General features: G+C 43.0%; 1 protein-coding gene across 1 annotated transcript in view; it reads left to right on the top strand.

Moving 5' to 3' along the window:
- Positions 1–303: 303 nt before the first annotated feature.
- LOC308651311 (maestro heat-like repeat-containing protein family member 7) overlaps positions 304–22,719 on the top strand; it is a gene marked incomplete at its 3' end in the record, with an annotated part of 39,843 nt that continues 17,427 nt past the window's right edge. The window contains exons 1-14 of the mRNA XM_081298228.1: positions 304–348; positions 786–908; positions 1,027–1,106; positions 1,475–1,604; positions 2,200–2,286; positions 6,370–6,477; positions 6,981–7,116; positions 7,859–7,947; positions 9,650–9,799; positions 13,066–13,220; positions 21,151–21,295; positions 21,705–21,880; positions 22,348–22,485; positions 22,586–22,700. Of these exons, the coding sequence (XP_081154354.1) occupies positions 346–348; positions 786–908; positions 1,027–1,106; positions 1,475–1,604; positions 2,200–2,286; positions 6,370–6,477; positions 6,981–7,116; positions 7,859–7,947; positions 9,650–9,799; positions 13,066–13,220; positions 21,151–21,295; positions 21,705–21,880; positions 22,348–22,485; positions 22,586–22,700 (1,635 nt within the window). The 5' untranslated portion in view covers positions 304–345. The remainder of the gene's footprint in view (positions 349–785; positions 909–1,026; positions 1,107–1,474; positions 1,605–2,199; positions 2,287–6,369; positions 6,478–6,980; positions 7,117–7,858; positions 7,948–9,649; positions 9,800–13,065; positions 13,221–21,150; positions 21,296–21,704; positions 21,881–22,347; positions 22,486–22,585; positions 22,701–22,719) is intronic.

The raw sequence follows: 22,719 nt of genomic DNA, 5'->3' as shown, positions 1-22,719 counted from the left end.
GACTTAAAGTTCTCTCCCTTCCCCACAGTCTTTCATCCCTGGCTATGTGTGATGTAAAAAAATCTCTTGAACCCCCATCTGGGTGCCTTTCACCTTGGCTTCTGAGGGTCACATGAGTGGAGCTGTGCATGCCCATACCTGAGAAGCAGGCTCTGGGACGGGGACCCATCCCAGCTTGGTGGTTTCTGAGCCTTCTTGGTGAAGGACTGGGGGAGGATGGCTCTGCCTTCCTAGCCCTCCTGACACAATCAGCTAACCTCCTCTCGACTACATCCTTTTTCAGGGTTGCGTGAATCAGAAAAAGAAGCCTATCAGTTGATACAGGAATGTCTAGGACAGGAGAATATGGTAAGGAATTCTCTGGAACTTTTTGAGAATTGAGGTCAAGAGTAGGAAAAAATGAAGACTCGTGCTTCCTTGGGTTTTGAGGACTAGTCCTGACTTGGAAGCCTCCTGAAATCCAGTCCTCGGTGCCTCTTGGTCTGGGGTAATCTTGATGACCAGGCCATTAGACACAGGTGCTGGGGCTCTGGCCTTGAGCTCCCATCCTGTAGGATGGATCTTTCTTATAGACCCCTAGCTCCACTGTCCTCAGAGAGATACAGAGGAGACAGGACATTGGTGAGCACCTGTGCAGGCTGTGGGACACGGTGCTGAGGAAATCAGGGGTGCACTCTATCCTTTGGCTTACTAGATATGAGTCTGGGCTGGGTGTGAGGGCAGAGCATGGGCCGAGAGCTGCAGGTTACTGGTTTATTGGTGGGAGTCTCTATATTCTGTCCTAGTCCTTGTTCGACAAACTGAATTTCCTCAGTGCTGTGGAGACTTTGAGTGGTGCTGTGCATGTCCAGGCAGACAGCAATATGAACAACTACTTTCCCAAAAACATCCTGGCCAGGAAAATTGAGGTAAGAAGGACCCTACCTCTTCTGGGATTTGGTCATCCGGGGTGGAGGATGACAGGACAGGCCCACCAACTGGTATCCCTCTCTGAGGGGAATTCTTGTTTCTTCCTGGCCCTTCTAGTCATTGATCCTGGAAGAACCCCTAGAGACCTTGGACAACTTCGTGCGTCAGAAAGCAATGCTCTGCACTGTGGCCTTGAGGTTCCTCCCCTGCTGTCACTCTGTCGTGGTCCTGAGGGCTCTGATGTTGAGAACGTTTGGATTGGGAAGAAGGACAAGTCTTGGGAAATTGGTTTTGGGGCCGTGGGTGGCAGGGCCCCACGGTTACCACTTTGGCTGGCCTTTGGGGATGGTGGGACTGTTCTTTGATTTTACTATATGAGGACAGACTAGGGATGTCCCCAACAACCAGGACCCTTCTTTCCTGATAAGGGGATCATTGAAAAGTAGTCCACTCTTTTCCTGTACCTCAGAGAGAGCCGCAGAGTAGGTTTCTCCAGAGGGTCCTGCAGACATGACCCAGCCTCTGACAGGATCGTGACCTTGTCTTTCCCCACCTCTCCCACCAGCCAGCTGAATCCGTCATTCTACTTATCCCAGAAGCTGGACCTGACCAATGCTTGCATCTCCAGGGTGTTCCCTTTGCCACTCATCATGCCCAGCTTAGACCGAAAGGAGAGTGCTAGTCTCTACCTCCAGGTAATCCCCACCATGGCCTCCTGCTGGAGATGTCCATGAGGGGTGCTGTCTTTGTGGTCACCTCCTGAACTCTTAGCTCCCTGGTCTTCCTGACATAGAGCTCATGGTGGCATGGTGCTAATGCTGCTCAGATCAAGGGCTGCCTGTCTTATCCTCAGTTCTTCCCAGGGAGTGGCCTGGGATCCCATGCTAGCCACGTTCTCTCTCACAAGAACTCACATGACATCCTCCGTCTTAGGAGGAGACAGTCTGATAATAAAACCCAGGATTCTATAGCATAACTGGCCGGTAGACTGCCAAATCTTCCCAAGGATTTCTGGTTTTAAAAACAGAAGTAACTCAATCTAACAGAAGGGGTCTCTAATGGTAAGAATCCTATGGGGGCTGTCTGTTGGGGAGGCCTGCCCAATGCCTACATTTCACTATTTGGCCTACCATGTAGGCTGGGCCTGGTCTTGTCTTCAGTGGGGCCAGGAAAGGCCAACATCAGGGAAGATGGGAGAGTCACTGGGTGTGAGAACGTCCCTGGGGTGCAAAGGTGAGCTGGCACCCTCTTCCTTCCTCCTGTGCATACCCATGTCTCCTCATCTGTCAGACTGTCCAGGCCTTAGATGACATGTTGCAAGCTCTCGTGATGGACAATATGAAGCCTGACATGCTCATATTGCAAAACTTCCTGGAGGTAAGTGGCTATCGAAACAGGGCAAACCAAATCCTATGTTGTTTCTAGGACTGTGTGTTTGGGAGCAAAAGAGAGGAATATGATGAGAGTCTGAGTGTCCCTCTAGTCCAAAGATCATACCTTCTCAAACCTCAGCATGCACAAGTGGGGCTTGAGGACAAATTCCTCTGTCTCCCCTCAAGGCACTGTTCTGAGGATGGTGTTTTGAGAACCACAGACACCAGGATGAGGACCTGTTTCCCTCCAGAATTGGGTGCACTGGAACTTTACTAGTTATACCATTTATATCCTTGCTGGGCTTTAATGTTTTTTAATGTCTTGTTACGTCTGTCCCCCCCATCCCCATGCCCGCCCCTCCCCCCCGGCCAGTGCAGTACCTGTAGCTGCCCCATGGAAACGACCTCAGTGCTCACCGATCCTGGCTACCTCCTCAATCTGAGCTATTTTTTTAGTGTAGTGTCTCCAGGGAACACAAAGTACCAAGCTCTTCTTTAACTGTCTTTAGATCTTTTCAAATGCTCTTAGTTATCACAAATCACCATCTCCTGAGGGTGAGTTTGAGTTGGAGAAATAGTCAAGAGTCACTGGAAACCAATTTTCGTGAACAAGATGGTAACCAATTAGGATAAAGTAATTTTGCATAAAACATTACATGTGACTACAAATAAAAAGACAAGACTCTCCAGCTATCTTACAAAAAGACCTTGACCAGAGTTGTATCCAGAGGGGGAATTGATCTATATTTGGGTGAGTGATATAGTTCTTTGGAATGCACCATTTTTGGTATATTTGTTGAGAAGCATTTTTGTGCTTCCTAGGCAACCATTCCTGCAAGTGTAATAACAAATGCTCTGTTATTCTTGGAGTTCCTGGGGGATGGAGATGCTGAGCTCTGGTCCTGGTCAGGGTGGGGTCCTCAAGGGACCCATTATTGAGGTTCTCAGTCTCCAGAGATAAATGGTACCCTGCAAAAGCAGCCCTTGAGACATGGAGGTGTTGCTCAGTGGTAGAACACTTGCCTGACATGTGTGAGACCCTGGGTTTGATCCCTAGCACTGGAAGGGAAGGAAAAAAAAAAAGAACCACATGAAACCATTTCTAACATTTCAAAGAAAATATTGGGGGAAATAGATTTATCTTGATAAATGAAATTTAAATGATGAAATAGATAATTTTCATATATAGCCAAATTTGAATTGAATTATATTCACTACTTTGAGGTAATTCTTTAAAAAAAATCAAGTACATATGTATTATAGACATAATTTTTTTTCTACAAAATTATGTAATAGCATAATATGATATCATTTGTTTCATGGTTGATTTTGCATGGCAGGATTAGAAAGAGGGTCATTTTTGCAAAATATTTGAGGGCTACATATTTTTGTTCCCTAAGGACCTTCATTAAAAATTTTTTTTCCTGTATTTGTAGATGGACAACATGCCTTTATTTTATTGCTTATTTATTTTTTTAATGTGTTGCTAAGGATCAAACCCAGTGCCTCACACGAGCTAGGCAAGTGCTCTGCCACTGAGCTACAGCCCCAGCCCATGACCTTCATTTTTTCATCTTTTAATTTACATCCAGTATAATAATAATAATCTTTTTTCAGTGTGGGAATTCTGCAGATTTTGAGAAATATAGTCATGTAACCACAACCATAATCAAGCTGTAAAGCACCCCTGAATCCCTCATGACTTTTTTTTTTTTTTGTACCAGGGATTGAACCCAGGGGCACTCTACCATTTTGTTTTGTATCAAGGTCTTGCTAAATTGCCCAGGCTGGTCTCAAATTTGCAATCTTCTTGCCTCAGCCTCCTGGGTTGACAGGATTATAGGAGAGTTCCATGGCACCTGGCTCCCAAGACTTTTTGTAGTCAATTCCCTAACCTCAGCCTCTGTCTTGTCTCTGTAGTTTTGCCTTTCTATAAAAGCCTCTGAATAGAATTATACAGGATGTAGCCTCTTGAATCTGTCTTCTTTCATTTTCATCTCATAACGTGCTTGAGATTTATCTATCTTGTTGTGTGTACCAAGAGTTGGTTCCACGGGCTGGGGATGTGGCTCAAGCCGTATTGCGCTTGCCTGGCACGCGTGTGACCCAGGTTGGATTCTCGGCACCACATACAAAGATGTTGTGTCTGCCGAAAACTAAAAAATAAATATTAAAATTCTCTCTCTCTAAAAAAAAATTATAAAAAATAAGAGTTGGTTCCAGGGGGTGAGTGGGAGTGGGTGGGATTGTGGTTCAGTGGTAGAGCGCTTGCCTAGCATGAGTGAGGCACGAGTTTGATACCTGGCACCGCATAAAAAATAAATAAACAAATAAAATAAAGGTATTTACAACTAAAAAGTATTTTTTTAAAAAAGAGTTCATTCCTTTTTTTTTTTTTTAATAGTACAGAGGATTGAACCCAGGGATTCTTAGCCAATGAGCCACATTCTCAGACTTTTTTATTTTTAATTTTGAGATAGAGTCTTACTAAGTTGTCAAGACTAGCTGTGAACTTGTGATACTCTTGCCTCAGTCTCCCTATCTGCTGGAATCATGGGAGTACCCAATTGCACATGGCCTTGATGCATATTAGTATCTCTTTGTGTTCTGTTGATTTGTTTGTATTTTGAGATGGGGTCTTGCTATGTTGCCCAGACTGGTCTCTAACTCCTAGCTAGATTCTAGGGATCCTCCCACCTCAGCCTGGGACAATAGGCAAGTGCTACCATGCTGAGCTCTCTCCTGTTCTTTTTTTTTTTTTTTTTTTTTTTTTTCAGTTTTCGTGGATACAACATCTCTCTTTTTTTTAAATTTTATTTTATGTGGTGCTGAGGATCGAACCCAGCGCCTCGCGCATGCCAGGCGAGCGCGTTACCGCTTGAGCCGCATCCCCAGCCCCTACTGGGTTGTTTTTAATGTTTGAATTTTGAAAGTTCTTTATGTATTCTGGACATAAATCTTTTGTCAGATATGTGATTTGCAGACATTCCTTCCCATTTTGTGGCTTGCCTTCTTTGCTTAACTGCCCTTCGAAAAGCAGCCCTTCTTCTTTTTATTTTTGGTACCAGGGATTGAACCCGGGGGCACTTAACAGCTATGCACATCCCCAAGCCCTTTTTATATTTTATTTAGAGACAGGGTCTTGCTGAGTTGCTTAGGGCCTCACTAAGTTGCTGAGGCTGGCTTTGAACTCGTGATCCTCCTGCCTCAGTCTCCTGAGCTGCAGGGATTACAGGTATGCACCACTGTGCCCGGCTTCATCTTCATTTAGATGAAGCTGATATTGTTATTTTTTTCTTATATGGTTATGATTTTGAGGTGTTATCTAATAAATTTTTGCCTTATCTAAGGTCTCTCAAGAGAACTTGCCTTATCTAAGGTCTCTTTTCTTCTAGAAGCTTGTAATTTTAGACCTTAAGTTAGCATCTGTGATTAATTCTGAATTATTTTTTTATTGGATGTTTGGTATGAATGGCGGTTCACTTTACTTTTGTTTTTTTCTTCCTCTTTCCTCTACCCTCCCCCTCTTTCTTCTTCTTCTTTTTCCTCCTCTTCTTCTTCTCCTTTCTCTTTCTTTTGGTCTATGAACATCCATGGCTGGGAGAAAGGCCCCTGTCATGCAGCTATGATACAGGACACACTTTTCCAAAAGTTTGCACCAAGCAAGTTACTATCTATAAAATATTTACCTCTGTCTCTATTGTTATTAGTGTCCAAAAAACTTGTGACTCTGAATCTTACCCTTCAGAGACTACCCCACTCCTGCCCCTGGCCCAGTAGGTGGGGTGGTATGCTTCCAAGAGAACACCACCTCCCCATCTTTTCCCCTCTCACTCTGCTTTGTAATTCGACCTTGAAGGTGTGGCTGTTTTTAAACATCCCTGTAGGAAGAGACTCAGAAGGTGATGGTGAAGTGCCAGAGACCCTTAAACATACCCTTGCTTTGCCAAGTTCATGGGTCTGTGCACTCTTGCACCTGCCACAGCTCCCTTTGTCTTTTGGCAGTCATGGATGTGGTCTCAAGACAAGGAAGGCAGGGAGCAGCACTCCCATGGAAATGTTGACGGGTCTCTTTGTTCCTATCCAGATCATCCTACCTTGGGTAACACAGTCAGACAAAGTGCACGAACAGACCCGGGCCTTGGGCACTATTTCCCGGTTGCAAAGATTTATTTGCAATTTCCCTGAAGTGTTGGTGAGTGCTTGGAGTAGGGTATGAGGCAGACACAGGGGGCCCTGCTTCTCTGCCTGTGTGGCACCTGATTGAGCCCAGGGCTCATCAGGGGGTAACCAGAGAGCTGGCAGTCAGAGTGCCTCGTGCCTTTTTTTTTTTTTTTTTTTTTTTTTGCATTAGTGCCTTTTCTATTACAGTGAAACAAGTCACTTCTTTGTCTGGTTTGCCCTGAGCCCACTTAACCAGCCACATCTTGGCCTTGTGGGGGACCTTGACCTAGATAGCTGGTTTGGGGGCCCAGATGCTCACTGACTAATGCGCTTGGGCCTCTGGCTGTCCCTTACCTGGGTGCTGATTACAAAGGTTTTTCTTGGCCAGGACAGAGTGTGGAGCTGGGGAGGGGAGGGCGCACATGCAAGTGAATGGATTAGTGATGAGGAGGGGAAGGTAGGCTGGGTGGGTCCTGGTAGGGAGAGGCTTCTTTCTGGATGGTGGGGAGGTAACCAGTTTCTTCTCCCTGGCAGCATATGACACTGTTCTCCATGAGCGGGAAGCTGATGGGCATCCTGGGCCTCATGTGCGTGAACTCCAACCAAGAGATCAGCATGGAGGCGTCGGAGGCCTTGCATTACTTGTTCAAAATCCTTGCGCTTCAGAGAGGTAAGCCACCTGACTGCAGCTGTGGGGATCCACTGAGTAACAAGAGCCGGCAAGCCATGCTGAGCGTGTGCCCGTGTTCCATCAGGCACCCGGCGAAAGGCAGTTCCCTCTTGCAGCAGTGTTGGAGTAAATATGCCACATGGCCCCGAGACCAGGAAGCCATTACAAGTAGATCTGGAAACTATCTGGATGAGCTTCAATCCTATTGCTGATGTCCTAAACTTGCAGCCAGCCGCCTATGGGACCTACTTGGATTCTCAGAATTTCCTGGTTGTCTCATCCCTATTGCTAGGCAAGAGATTCAGAAAATAAGCACCCTTTCTCAAGGAACAAATTTAGGGATCCTTAGTCTAGCCCCTGTCTTCCCTACGAATGCTAGAGATACAGATACATACCCGGAAGTGCCAAGGGAATTTGCAAAAATCTCCCCAAAAGAGTTTCAGGACCTGGCTTCTTGTGATTCAGTAGGGGAGCACTTTGCTCAGCACATGGGAGTGGGAGCAGTCCACATTCCGGCATGTGCAGGGACAGCGGCTGAGAGTGGACCACATTGAGTCCCCAGCCACCTTCTCCCTCCACCCACCGCTTGGTGCTAGGGAACTCTCTCATTGTGTTGGACAAATGTTATTTCCCCCATTTAACTCTGTTCCTCTCTCTGAGGTTTGTAGGAACAACAGGGGAGTTTGTCTTGCTTTTTCCCTGTTAAGGGACTGCCCCCCTTAATTGCCATTTTTGATTGAAGGTGTAAAGCAGAAGATAGAGGTTGTCCTGAGGGACTTACAGAAGAATTTCCGTGGGGAGTGGATGACCAGCCTGCAGGACCTCACCTTGGTAATCTTCACTTTCTGCTCTGCATGGGATGCTTAGGAGGGACATGTCCACAAGGAATAGGAGTCTTAGGGAGAGCTTACAGAGAGCCTGGGTGGGCCACTGAGGAGTCATCCCCCACAGATGGGAGTGTCTGCAAAGTTCAAGTTCTCACAGACAGTGAGAACAGTTCTCACAGACAGGCTGGAGGCATAAGGCCCACTCCCCTAGCTGCACTAGAGTCGACTGAAGTTTGAGGTCATAAGTCGAGTTTTTAAAAAGAAGCATTATCTCAGAAGGGCGCAATGGTTCATGCCTGTAATCCCAGTGGCTCCGGAGGCTGAGGCAGGAGGATCATGAGTTCAAAGCCAGCCTCAGCAACTTAGCGAGGCCCTAATCAACTCAGTGACACCCTATTTCTAAGTGAAATATGAAAAAAGGGCTGGGGATGTGGCTCAGGGTTTAAGTGCCCCTGGGTTCAATCCTGGGTACCAAAAAAAAAAAAAAAAAAAAAAAAAGCATCATCAACCTGGCAGATTCCACCTGCAGATTGTCTCCAAGTGTCTTGACTTGTGGTCTGGCTTTAGCTCTGTTCCTCAGCAAGGGTGTATTGATTGTCTTAGGTACGATGTCCTCAGGTTCAGTCATTCAAGTCATTCCAGCCAGAAATCCAGGAGAACAGTCCTTTGTTCTCTCCTCTCGTGCTCTCTATGTCCAGATCTGCCTCCTGCACAGCTCTCAAATCTACTCCCTCTACCCAGCTGCACCCTGGCTATTCTGATTCAGTCCACCTGCATCTCTTGCCTGGGTCATTGCCGAAGCCTCTTACTTACCGATTGCCCTGTTTCCAGCCACGCCCCATCACACCATTTCCTATGCTACAGTCAGAAAACTATTTCTAAAATACAAACAGCATCATGTTATTCCCCTCGGACTGTGCACTAACTTCCTGTCATTCTTACTAAAGTCTGACATTCCTCCTGAACTGGTGCCTGCTTTAACCGTCCTGCCTCATCCTGTCTCAATTCTCCTTCTCCACCTGGCTCAGGTTCCTGAGAAGGACACAGTAGTTGGATAGATTTCCTCTCCATACAACCCCTTTGCACATTCTGTTCCCTCTGTCTGGAACTTCCCCCACTGATATGGACTCCAGGAAACCTTCTTAACCTGCTCCGTCTAGCTTCAGTGCCCCCCATTTCTCACACTGCCCTGAAACTGCCTCTTTTGCTCGTCCTGACTGATGCTCAATCCCTTGAGGGCAAAGGCATCTGTGTCCTGTTCTTAGTCACTCTCAGCTCCCGGCAATAGAACCAGGCACAGAGTTAATTGGCACCACTATTGTTTGGGTGAAAACGACCTTCACATGGATGTGTAGAATCAGAGACAAGAGGCCTGGTTGCTTTAGGTAAGAGTTATCTTTGCTTGGGTAAACTCCCCAGACTTCAGAATTCATTTCCTATAGACTTGTTTACCAATTGCATTCCAAATTCAAAATAGAAATGCTTTTGGCATTGTCTTCTGCACCACATTGTCTGGACCAGTGTTTCTTCCCAGGGACTCAAAGGGGGTGGCATTCTGGGGCTTGACCTTACACCACAGAATAGGCAGACACAGGTGAGGGCCTACCTCCACTGGACCCTGGTTGACTGGCCTTTCTGGAGGCCAGAGGCTTTGGGGCAATCCCAGAGTGAGATCCTGGCACATAAAGACAGCTGTTTTCCTTCAGTTCTTTAGGAAATACCTGACTCCCATGGAGAGAGCTGATGTGATCATGGTGGCCCTGGAGGCCATGATCAGCACCAACAGGCAAGACATCCTCGCAGCCTCCAAGGTGTTAAAGATGATCCTGAAGTACAGTATTCCAGAAATTGGGAAGGTAGCATCTCTGTTGGACTTAATGATTCAAGGTCTATTTAAGGATTCTTCCTTTCTGTTCTGTTTTGGGTCTGTTTTATTTGCTACCAGCTTGAGTTGAAGGAACCTCAATCCTTTAACCCAAAGGGGAAAAGACTAAATGAACACTAGTTTGCAGTTGTACAAAAGGGATTTTTCAGTGGCAAGAGGTGACCATCAGGCCTGAACTTCTACCAGGAAGGGAAGAATCGAGTCAAAGTTAAAGCAGAAGACTTCCTTGAGCTCTTAGGACCTTGAGGGACTCAGGCATCCCATCTGCTTCCCGACAGTGTTCATGGGTTAGGTTTGTAGATGGCTTCTTCACTCAGATGGGAGAATATACAGGGTCAAGGAAGGAGTAGATATATACAGGTATTCCTCAAATGACAATGGGAATATATTCCCATAAGCCCATCATAAATTTAAAATGCTAAAAGTCCAAAATGCATTTAATCCATTCAGAACACCCTGGCTTAGCACCACAGTGCACTGTGAAGTGTTGGTTGTGTCCCTTTATGACCTGATGGCTGATTGGCTGGCTGAGGGCTGCAGCTTGCTGCTGTTGACCAGCATCAGAAAAGGGTAGCATTTCCCATATCTCTATCTCAGGAAAAGAGGGAACATTCAACATTCAAAGTACGGTTTCTACTGAATGTAAATCACTTTCATGCCATCGTCAAATTGAAATATTACATAAGGGACCACGTGTGTGTGTGTGTGTGTGTGTGTGTGTGTGTTGTGTGTATGTGTGTAAACTTACAAGACACTTACATGAATATGAAGTGAAATAAAAAGACCCCTTTGTTTTACTGAGATTTAAAACAATCTTAGGGACTGATGGAGGTATTGTCATTCATTATGTGTGTTTTCTTTTTTCCACTTTTTTTTTTTTTTTGTGGTGCTGAGGATTAAACCCAGGGCCTTGTACATACGAGGCAAGCACTCTACCAACTGAGCGATATTTCCAGCCCTCTCTACTTTTTTTTTTTTTAATTGGTGCATTATGGTTGTAAATAATGATGGGATTTGTTATTACATATTTGTACATACACACAATATAATTCCTCCCCAGCACTTCCCCCTCCCTCCTCACCTCCCACCCTCTGGTTCTTTTCCTCTGTTCTACTGAGAATTCACTGTCATTTAAATGGCCCAACCCACACCTCCATGGCAGTTCCTGTTAGCAGTTTCTGGATCTCAGCCTGTGCACTTTCCGGGCCTAAAGTCAGTACAGACTACTGATGAGCCATTAGAGTTGACACCCCAGGTCAACTCCAACTCCTGCTGGACTCTTGGAATCTCTTGTAGAGCCCCTTGGCCCATGAACAGCCAGACTATGCTGAATGCAGTATCGATAAGCTCATTACTTTAAATTGTAGCTCACTTATTGCAAACTACTTATTTTTAAAAAATATTAATTATTTTTATTTGATAAAATTATATGTTTATGGTATACAACATGATTTTTTTTGTGGGAGGTGTATACTGGAATTGAACTCAGGGGCATTTAACCACTGAGCCACATCCCCAGACTATTTTATTTTTTATTTTGAGACAAGGTCTCACTAAGTTGCTTAGGACCTCTCTAAGTTGCTGAGGCTGACCTTGAACTTGTGATTCTCCTACCTCAGTCTCCCTGAGCTGCTGCAATTACAAGCGTGTGCACCATGCCCAGCTCATGATGTTTTGATATATATACATTGGAGAATGGCTAACTCAAGCTGTTTACCTACCCACAGATAGCCTACTATCTATGAGAACTTGAGCTTTGGAGATAACTCCCATTAATTCACATACTTTTTTTTTGGGGGGATGAGAACATTTAACATCTATTCCCTTAGCATTTTTTAATATGTAATACATTATTATTAACTAGTCCCCATGTTCTATAAAAGATACACTGCACTTTTATTTCTCTTAAATGAAATTTTGTTCCCTATGACCAACATCTTTCCCCCACCCCTACCCCTGCCCCAGCCCCTGGCAACCACCATTCTCTTCTCTGCTTCTGTGAGTTCAGTGTTTCATATTCCACATGTAAGGGAGATAATGTAGTGTTTGTCTGGCTTTTTCCCCTTAGCATAATGTCTTCCAAGTTCATCCATGAAGTTCAAATGGTGAAGTTCCTTCTTTGTTGACTGGATATATTCCATGGAATATGTACACCACATTTTCTTTACTCCTTCTTCTGTTGAAACACACAGTTGTTTCCATATCTCGGTTATTAGGAATAGTGTTGCCATGGACATGGGGGTACAGATGTCTCTTCAACAAATTGACTGGATTCTCTTTGGTTGTACACCCAGTAGAAGGACTGCTGGGCCATCTGGTAGTCTTATTTTTAATTTTTTTGAGTCCCTTCCATACTATTTGCCACAACAGCTATATCAATTTATGTGTATAGAGGTGAGTTGATTTCAAGAAGTTCTATTTTGTGGTGAACTGGAATCTGCACTCCCATAGTTTGCAATCCCTGTCCTAAGTTTGCCTACTGGAGTTTTGAAGAATTCAGTTAATATTCAGATTTCACGAATACGAGGTGCCAAGCACTGTGCTAGCCTCGTTTACATGCTACTTTATTAATCCTTACAACAGGTTTATGAGGAAGTAATGGTTTCACTTTTGGAAATGGGGACAGCTCAAAGAGGCGATGAGCCTTAGTAACGGAAGTTTATTGAGCAGCTATTATGTGACAGGTACTATTCCAACCACTTTAGAAGTGTTAACTCAGAACCACTTAGGTAGGTAAAATTGTTCTTATTTTCTGAGGACAGGAATTGCAGGGAGGATGAAAACCCAGCCTGAGGTTCCCCGGTAAGTTCAGAGATGAAATTCAAATTCAAGGGGTGTGGTGAGTCCAGGGTCCATACCGTTCACTATGAAGCTGCCTCTGCGACACACACCAGTAAACTGCAAGGACTACCCTTCCCTTCCTCCTTAATAGTCCTTAGATTTTTGAAGGCAGCAACATTATTCCCTGACTTCCTTTCTCCAAGTCACTCACCCTCAGCCTCTTCCTTCATTCTTCATGACATGGCTTCCAAACGAGGTCAAGGTCATCCTTCCCTGGCTGCTATTTGCTCCTCTTAAAGTCAAGGGGATCAGGTGGTCCAGGGCAGAGTGCAGCAGGACAGTGACATCCTCTCTCCACTCTATGTACATGTTGTGTGCAGTCCCACACCCTGTGCGGGTGCCTGCACCGAACTGGCGGTGTGTGTTCAGAAAGAACCTCCTTTCCTATCATTTCAGGTGTCAGAAATCATCGAGTACATTTACTTCCACATGTACCACATCACAGAGTCCATCACCCAAAGCACCATCAGGAGGATCCTTTACCTGCTGGTCCAGTCCTACACTGATGAGGTTATCCTGACGCTGTTTAAGATTATGGATGAGTCACAAAAGTAAGTGTCATTCACTGCAGTGTTCAGATGTTCACATCTTTTACCTATTTTCCCCCTCCCCTCTCTTTTTAGTATAGGGATTGAACCCAGGGGTGCTCAACCATTGAGCCACACCCCCAGACTTTTTTTATATTTTATTTAGAGAAAGAATCTCACTGAGTTGCTTAGGGCCTCGCTAAGTTGCTGAGGCTGGGTTTGAATTTGCAATCCCCCTGCCTCAGCCTCCTGAGCTGCTGGGATTATAGGCATGCACCACTGTGCCCAGGTCCTTTACCCATTTCTCAACTGTTTTTTTTTTTTTAATTAAATTATTTATTTTTTCTAATTTGTTATTTTTTTTCTTATTAAGAGTTCTTTTTTGTATTCTGCATGTAAGCCTTTGGTCAGAGACATAAGTTTTCATTTTCCCCATTTTGTGGATTATCTTCTTATTCTCTTAAGAGTACGATTTTTTTAAATATGATAAAGTCTAACTTATCTTCATCTCCCTGTATTGGTCATGTTTAAGGTCACAGAGATTTCCTCCCATGTTTTCTTCTAGAGCTTTTACACTTCTGTGTTTTATGTTTATGATTCATTGTTAGTTTTTTCTTATAAAGTGTTAGGAATGGGTTGAGATTCAGTTTATTGTACATAGGTGTCTGATTGTTCTAGCACCACTTGTTGAAGACACTAACCTTTCTCCTTTGAGTTGCTTTTGTACTTCTATCAAAAATCACTTGACTATATTTGTGTAGGTCTATTTATGAGCTCTCACTTTTGTTTCATAGATCAATCCAGTTTATATATTAAGTCTTGGAATCAAGTAGTATAAATTCTCCAATTTTGTTACTCTTTTCTAAAATTGTTTTGTCCATTCTATTTCCTTTGTTTTTCCATCTAAATTTTGTAATTTATATGGCATTATTTTTTATTTTAAAAAATATTGGTGGTATTTTAAAAAAGACATTGTGTTGCATTTTGATAAATATGAGGAAAATTGTTATCTTTACAATATTAAGTCTATGATCCATGAATGTGTCTCTCCATTTACATTTTTAAAATTTCTCTCATCCCTCCTTTGTATTTTTCAGCATATATATCTTGCAAATAAATGTTAGTTAAGAATGTTAGTTCTAGGACTGGGGTTGTGGCTCAGTGGTAGAGTGCTCTCCTAGCACATGCAAGGTGCTGGGTTTGATTGTCAGCACCACATAAAATAGATAAATAAATAAAATAAAGGTATTTTAAAAAAAGAATGTTAGTTTTATATCTAAGTATTTTCTGTGCAACTGTAAATAGCAATTAAATAATTTTTAAATGTTTCAATAGTTTATTACTAGTATATATAAATAATATTGATTTTTGTAAATTGAACTTATATCCTGCAATCTTGCTAAACTTATTAGTTGTTGGAGCTTTCTTTGTAGATTCATTGGGATATTCTACATAGACAATCATGTCACCTATAAGTAGAGAGAATTTTTAGTTTTTTCCTTCCAGTTTGTATTTTTTTTTTCTTTCTTTATTGCACTGACTACAACTCCTAGAACAACGCTAAGTGAATGGTAAGGGTGGATATCTTTGCCTTGTTCCCCATCTTAGAATTTTTCACCATGCAGTATGATACTTGCTGGTAGTTTTTAAAATTTTTTTTCTTTTAATGTCCTTTGTCAGCTTAAAAAAGTTCCCTTCTATTTCTAGTTTGTTGAGAGTGTTTATCATGAATGGAGATTAAAGTTAGTCAGGTTTTGTTTTTTTAGAGAGAGAGGAGAGAGAGAGAGAGAGAGAGAGAGAGAATATTAATGAATGAATATTTATTTCTTAGTTTTCGGCGGACACAACATCTTTGTTGGTATGTGGTGCTGAGGATCGAACCCGGGCCGCACGCATGCCAGGCGAGCGCGCTACCACTTGAGCCACATCCCCAGCCCAGGTTTTTTTTTCATCCTGTTAATATGGTGACTTACATTTTTTGACTATGGAGCCATCTGCCTTTCTGAGGTGAACCCCATGTGGCTATGATGTATTATCTTCTTTAGGTATTTCTGGGTTCAATTTGCTATTTTATTGAGGACATTTTCATGGGGGATATTGGTCTATAGTCAGTCTCTCTCTCCTTCTCTCTCCTTCCCTCCTTTTCTCTCTCTTTATTATACTATCTTTGTCTGGTTTTGCTTATGGTATTACTGAACTCAGAAGATTGTTTTGGAAATATTCTCTTATCTTTTGTATTTTGGATGAGACTTTATAAAATTGGTATTAATTTTCTCCAAATATTTGGTAGAATTCACCAATGAAACTATATAGAATTTTATTTGTTGAAAGTTTTAAAACTATAAATTGAACTTACTCAGTGGTTAGGGCCATTCAGACTCTATTTTTTGTATTAATCTTTTTTTTTCTTGGTGATACTGGAGATTAAAGAACTCAGGGCCTCATGCATGGTAGGCAAGTGCTATACCACTGAGCTACATCCCCAGCTTTGCTCATCTTTTGAAAGATGAGAATGTAAATCATTTTTTAAAAGTATTTATTTTTTTGTAGTTGGACACAATATCTTTATTTTATTTATTTTTATATGGTGCTGAGGATCAAACCCAGGGCCTTGCACATGCTAGGCAAGTGCTCTACTGCTGAGCCACAACCCCAGCCCGAGAATGTAAATTATTAATTTGAAAGATTTCTTTCTTTCTTCTTCTTTTTCAAAATAAGCATTTGTGGCCTGGAAATGTAGATCAGTGGTAGGACACTTGCCTAACATATATGAGGCCCTAGATTTGATGCCCTGTACTGAAAGAAAAAAGCATTTTATTTTTTATTTTATGTTTTTGGGTACTATGGGTTGTACCCAGGGGTGCTTAACCACTGAGCCTCACATAATATAAAAATATATTATAACCCAGCCAGTTATATTTTTTATTTTGAGACAGGGTCTTGCTAAGTTATCTAGGTCCTCGATAAGTTACTGAGGCTGGCTTTGAACTTGCAATTCTGCTGCCTCTGCCTCCTGAGTTGGTGGGATTACAGGTGTGTGGCACCACGCCCTGCAATTTTTTAATTCTTTTATGTTAACAATTCTGTGTCATTATATTTAAAATGGGTTTCTTCTACACAGCATAGCTCTCTTGTGTTTTTATCCAATCTGAAAATCTCTTTTAATTGGAACATTTAGATCATTTGTAATTAATGTAATTAATAATATTTGGATTTACATCTGCCATTTTATGATTTATTTTCTAATTGTCCCTTTGTGTTTTGTCCCTGTGTTCTCTTTTCCTGCATTCTTTTGAATTATTTGAGTTGTTTTAGGTATTACATTTAGATGTGTTCATTGGATTTTGACATTTTATATCAATTTATGGGATTGTTAGGAAGGTACATATCTATAGTTTCATGTCTAATTTTAATATTTTACAACCTCAAAACAAGAAAGTATCAACATATGGCTTCCTCCATTTTACCTGCTTTGTGTTACAGTTACCATTTGCATCTACACATATTAAAGAAAACCCACTGAAAATGTCATACTTTTTAAGTTTTATAAATAATATATAATGATATAATATATAATACATACAATATATAATTGTATATATAATAATGATATTGAATATTTAAATATATAATGATATATTATATATATAAGTAATATATACAGCATTATTATTTTTCTCCCTTTAAGTTTATATATGTACATTAGAAATAGGGAGAAAAATAGTCTCTTATATTTACCCAGATATTTTACAATTTTCCCTCAGCTCATCTTTGGGTGACAAATTCTTTTAGTCTTCTTTCCTGTGAAAGTGTTTCATGTTTTACCTCCATTTCTAAAGAATATGTTTACCCACCCTGGAGTTCTGAGCTGGTGACTCTTCTTCTACCGGAGGCTGGGGGTAATTTGGCCCATCCTGCGTATGTGCACCTGTGTGTGAGTAATCGCAGGACTTGCACGGGCTCACACACAGAATCAGGGAATTCCTTGCTCTTTTCTGAGATTGCCCCCACTTTCTGACTCCTGGGGACCCCTTCCCAGGTCCTCCACCTGGAAAGCTGGGCTCCCCTTAGAGTTTTACACAACCACCTTCAGGGTGATGATGTGAGAAAAGAGAGAAACACAACAGGAGGCTGGAGTTGGCTCAGTTGGGGAGCACCTGCCCGGCAGAGGCCAGGCCCTGGGTTCCATCCCCAGCATTTGCCAAAACACTGCAGAAGAAGGGGAAGACCTCCACGCGGTTCTGCCACTGGAGTCACCCGGGGCCGGGCTGGGGGGAGAGAAAAAGACAAAGAAACAAAGATTCCACTCATGCTCCAACTCACAAGGGCCCATTTTCCCAGTCCTCTGGCCAAAGAGACAATTTCGCTCAGAGACTGCGCTGCCTGAGCCTGCTGCATAGTTTAACACTGGGGTCACCTTCAGGTCAGGGTGGGAGACCAAGAAAAAAAAAATCTGGGAGATGTACTCAATAGGGATACTTTTTCTAGTTTGGGCTTTGCTCTCCAATCTGCCTGCTATTTCTTAATTTTTCAGTCTCTAACCTAATTTATGTTTTGTAAATTAGGTTAAGACAGTTGCTGGTGGTGTTCAAGACTTCTGTATCCTTGCTGATTTTCTGTCTATGCACCTATCAATTACTAAGAAAGGAATGATGGAGTCTTTTTGTATTTTTCCAGTGGCGTTAGTTTAAATCAGGGGAGAGAGAGGCCTTTTGTTTTTCAAAAAACTTTAAAAAAATTGATTCTTTTTAGTTATACATTAGGATTAATTTCAACATGATGAAAAAAGCATGGAATATAATTTGCTCTAATTCAGTCTCCAGTCCTTCCCCTTTCCCTCCCTTCCTCCTTCCTACTGTTCCCTTCCTCTATTCTAAGGATCTTGTGCTTTTTACTTTAAGTTTTTATGGTTAATTTCCTTCCCTTCCTTTCTCCTTCCCTCTCTTCCTTTTGCAGTGCTGGGGATTGAACCCAGGACCTCGCATAGGCTAGGCAAGTCAGTGCTCTATCACTGAGTGACAGCCCCCGTCCTTTTTAGTTTTTATTTTGAGACAGGCTGCCCTTGAACTTGTGATCCTCCTGCATCAGCATCCTGAATAGTTGGGACTGCAGCCACTTTCTATAGTACCTGGCTTATTCATTTCTAATAAATGCTTTTTATCATGTTAACAAAGTTTCTTTTTACTCTGTATATGCTGAACTTTCTTTTAAAATCAGGAATCAATTTTGGATGTTATCAACTAGGTACTATATAAATGTATAAAAATTTATATAGTTTTCTGTCTTTAACAATTTAGTCTCCAAGAGGTTAGATAATATGATCATCTTTTCTAGTTTTTTTTTTTAAATGAAAATTAAAGAACATGATCTTAAAGTCTTCTCGTTTTGGGAATGTATTGAGATGTGTGTCTGAGAAAGAGTGTACATAGATTAGGAAGATTATGGTTATTAATTTCAATGTATATTTAATGGGTATTTGAAATAAAACTTGTATTTTCTATTACACACAAAGTTATCTATTATATCAGGCTTATTAAATGTGTTAGTAACTCGTCCATATCTGAATTTATTTTGTTTATCTGATCTGTCAAATTCTTTTTTTTTCTTTTTTGGTACTGGGGATGGAACCCTGGAGAACTCAAGAAGAGCTACATCTCCAGCCCTTTTTTTGTATTTTATTTAAAGACAGAGTCTCACTGAGTTGCTTAGGACCTCGCCAAATTGCTGAAGCTGTCTTTGAACTTGCAATTCTCCTGTCTTAGCTTCTTGAGCTGCTGGGATTATAGGTGTGTACCATCGTGCCTGGCTGATCTGTCAGTTTCTTAATATTATGTTGCTAGGTCAGTTCACTGTTCATTCAGCTCACTGTTAGAGGTAGAGAAATCAACCATTTAAATTATTTAAAAATATTTAATTGTGTGATTAATTAATTAATTAATTAATTGTGGTACTTGGGATTGAACTCCTGGGTGCTGTACCACTAAGCTACATTCCCAGCCTTTTTTAAAATTCAGAGACAAGAGTCTCACTAAGTTGCCCAGGCTGGCCTCATACTTGTGATCTACTTGCTTCAGCCTCCTGAGTTGCTGGGATTATAGGTGCAGGCTACTATACTGGGGTTTTTTTGCTTTTGTTTTTTTATTTTGTATTCTATTTATTTATTTATTTATTAGTTGTTGATGACCTTTATTTTATTTATTTGTATGCAGTGCTGAGAATCGAACCCAGTGCCTCACCCATGCTAGGCAAGCACATTACCACTGAGCCACAACTGCAGCTCCCGTGCTGGGTTTTTTTTTTTTATGATAATCTTTTTTATTTCTGTGCAGTGTTTCACACTCAAAAACGATGTGTATATATAATGTGTGCATGCAAAGACAAATACATAAATATTTATAGAGACATTTTTCATTATAGCCCAAAACTGTGTACAATTCAATGCATGAAGAGTTTTTGCATAAACAAATATTGGCACACACATCAATCCAATTTTATATAGCTGTGTGAAGATCAACTATTGCATTCTCTGTAGAATGGATAAATCTCATAGACATAATAATATCAAGTAACAGAAGCCATGCTCCAGATCTTATCCATTCTCTTGTCGATGGCTTTTTCTAGTTATTTGCTATTATTCATTTATTTATTTTGTGACACTAGGGGTTGAATTCGGGGCCTTGTACGTGCTAGGCAAGCACTTGACCACTAGGTTCTGCCCCCCAGCCCTTTTTAAATTTTACTTTGAGACAGGGTCTTGCTAAGTTGCCCAGGCTGGCCTTGAACGTGTGATCCTCTTGCCTTGGCCTCCCTTGAAACTGGAAGTTCAGGTGTGCACCACCATGCAGCCAGTTTTTGCTACCATTAACAGCATAATTCTTACACTAACATTGTATATAGACTTAAAGGCGTATTTACCATTTTATTTGTGTACCATCCCTTCTTGCATCACAAACTTTTCCTTATGAAATTGTTTTTCTTCTCTCTTGAAACCTGTCTTTTAGGAGTTTATCCTCTAGTGAGAATCTGTTGATCAAGCTTTCTATTTTTATTGATTCATAAATGAAGCAAATCTGCCTTAATGATAGATTTGCTGGGAAACTTGTAAGTTGACATTTATCTTTGTTCAGTTCTTGGAAGGTTCAACCTCTTGTCTTCTGCTTTCCATGGTTGCTGTTAAGAAGTTGTTGGCAGTCCGACTGCCATTATTTTGTTGAAGACCATTTGTTTCTTTGTCTTGGTCCCTAGAGCACCCGGGGTGCCATGTTACCAGTAGTGAGGTCTCTGTCTTTGTCTCTTATCTCTCCTTCATTTCCCTGTTGCTTTCTCCTATTTCAAAAGGCTATACCATCTTGCAGACATTACACAGCTTGATTTAAAATTTTATTATATTCTTTGTAGAAAATAATTTTCAGGCATGGACTTCTGTTCTGCATGCGATCTTGTCAGATCTAGATGTAGAGAGATATGCCAGGTAGAGGGAAAAACATGTATGACACTACAGAGGAAAGAGGGCTCGGGAGGCTGGAAGGGTGATATGAAGGGAAGTCGTCAGATCTGGCCTGCAGAGTGACCCTGGGTGTCACAGACTGGAGGGGCAGTCTGGCAGATGAGGTGGTGTTCTGGTCTGGGGCTGTAAGGGGAGCTTGGACAGGGCCAGAGGGATGGGACTGATCAGAGGCATTCAAGTAGAGCTGATAAACTTGGTCTCAGATGTTGTCCTTGTCAGGTTCCTATGCCAAAGGGGACAATTTCAGATTTACCTATGTGAAGATGACAGGGAATGGGGAAGTCTGGAGGTGGTGAAAGGAATGAAAGATAATGAAGGGAGAGACTAGAAAGAAGGAAGAAAGAGGACGGGGCCAAGAGCCTGGAGCCCTTCCCCTGGAGGTATGGTGAAACCCAGGGAGAGAGGGCCACCTGGGGGGAACCATGTTGGTGGCTTCTGACTTTGCAGAGAGATACACCATCCCTGGGAGATCCTGGCATCCTTCCCGAAAGGCTACGAGACGATCATGGAGTATCTGCTGCAGAGGCTGATTCCATTGCAGGCAAAGAACGACCAGGAGCCAAGCAACCCATCAAGGATCTCCCCACTGATTGTATGGAGGGGCCGGGCTGGCAGAGGGGCCGGGTGCTGGGAACGGAGCTGGCAGGGTGCTGTGCGTGGCTGTCTCCAGTGTGGGGTTGAGCACTGTAACAGTGGGGTCTTCGGGTTGGGTTGAAGGAGGGGTTTCATGCTGGCTGCCTTGTTGGGGAGATAGAAGAACTAGATTCCTGTTCCCAGGGGTGAATGGACCGAAGACAAACACCCAGCCCTGCCTTAACTCTCAAGGATGAGAGGAGACAAAACAGCCACCATGGCTGTTAGAGTGCTTTAAAACAATGCCACCTGGAAACACCCTGTGCTCTCCTGGCTCCCGCTAACTTAGTCCTGACCTGCTGTGGGCAGCCAGGCCTTCACTGGGCAAGGCAAAGGTGGTGATGCTCCCATTCTCCTCCTTACCCCAGGCCACCAGGGCCATCTACGAGCTCTTGCAGGAACCCAGTCGGCGGATGGAGCTGCATGGCTTCTTCTCCTCCCTGTTCGTAAGGCTGCTCTTCCAGGTCTCCCTTCTGGTGCTTGAAGGAAGTGCTGAAATGATCCAGGGTCAGCAGCCTGTAATCGAATGTGTGGACCCTGTGAGGTTCGTTGGCTGTGGGCTCCTGTGTGAGTGGCTTAGCACCCCCCGCCCGGCTTCCGGCCTGCAGACACGACACTGTTCTCTCCCCTCCTGCGGGGCCCTTGGGATGCTGCTCACACAGCATCCTGAGACGTCTTCCTGTACTTTTTCAAAAAGACTCTTTAAGTCTGGCTTACTAGGCTCATGCAGAGATTCTGTACGTACCAAAGTGAAATCAAAACAAGACACCTGGGTCTGCAGACCAGGATACCCTCCCTACCCCTGGGCAGGCTTCTCGTGTCATCTTGGGGAGGCCAGTACCTTCTTGGCCACGGGTTCCTCATTTGTGAAAGGTTCCACAGGGTAACATGGATTGTCCCACTGCCAGCAATCCACCATCACTGGGAGGCTGGGAGTCAGGCAGGTGGCTGGGGAGAAAGGAGCACAGTGGGGGTGACTTCCGGCCTGCTCCTGCTCTGCTCTCTCCTCAGTTCTACAGTGGAGGCCCTGAAGACCTTGATGTGCAGTTCTGGGTATGAGGAACACATGGAGTATGTGAACATATTTGGGGGTTGGAATCTGCTGGTGAATCCCGAGAAACACTATGATGGAGTCACCCTGCTGGCCAGGTAAGCCACGCCTGGAGCTCTGACCAGAGGACTACCTTCCACGTTCCTGATCCTCCCTGCAGCCCAGGCCTCCCGCTGATCACTGTGCTCTGGTCGGTAGGGCCCTGGTGATCAAGAACTGTTGGCACAATCGCCCCATCTTCAGCTTCATCATCAGGATCCTCCAGGACACAAACTGCCCCAACCACGTAACAGCCCTTGTGTTCCTGACAGAGGTGACTGGGGCCCGGAGGG

Source organism: Spermophilus citellus, assembly GCF_964194105.1.
Source record: "Spermophilus citellus genome assembly, chromosome: 6".
Taxonomy (NCBI): domain Eukaryota; kingdom Metazoa; phylum Chordata; class Mammalia; order Rodentia; family Sciuridae; genus Spermophilus; species Spermophilus citellus.
This window is presented reverse-complemented; position numbering and strand designations above follow the sequence as displayed.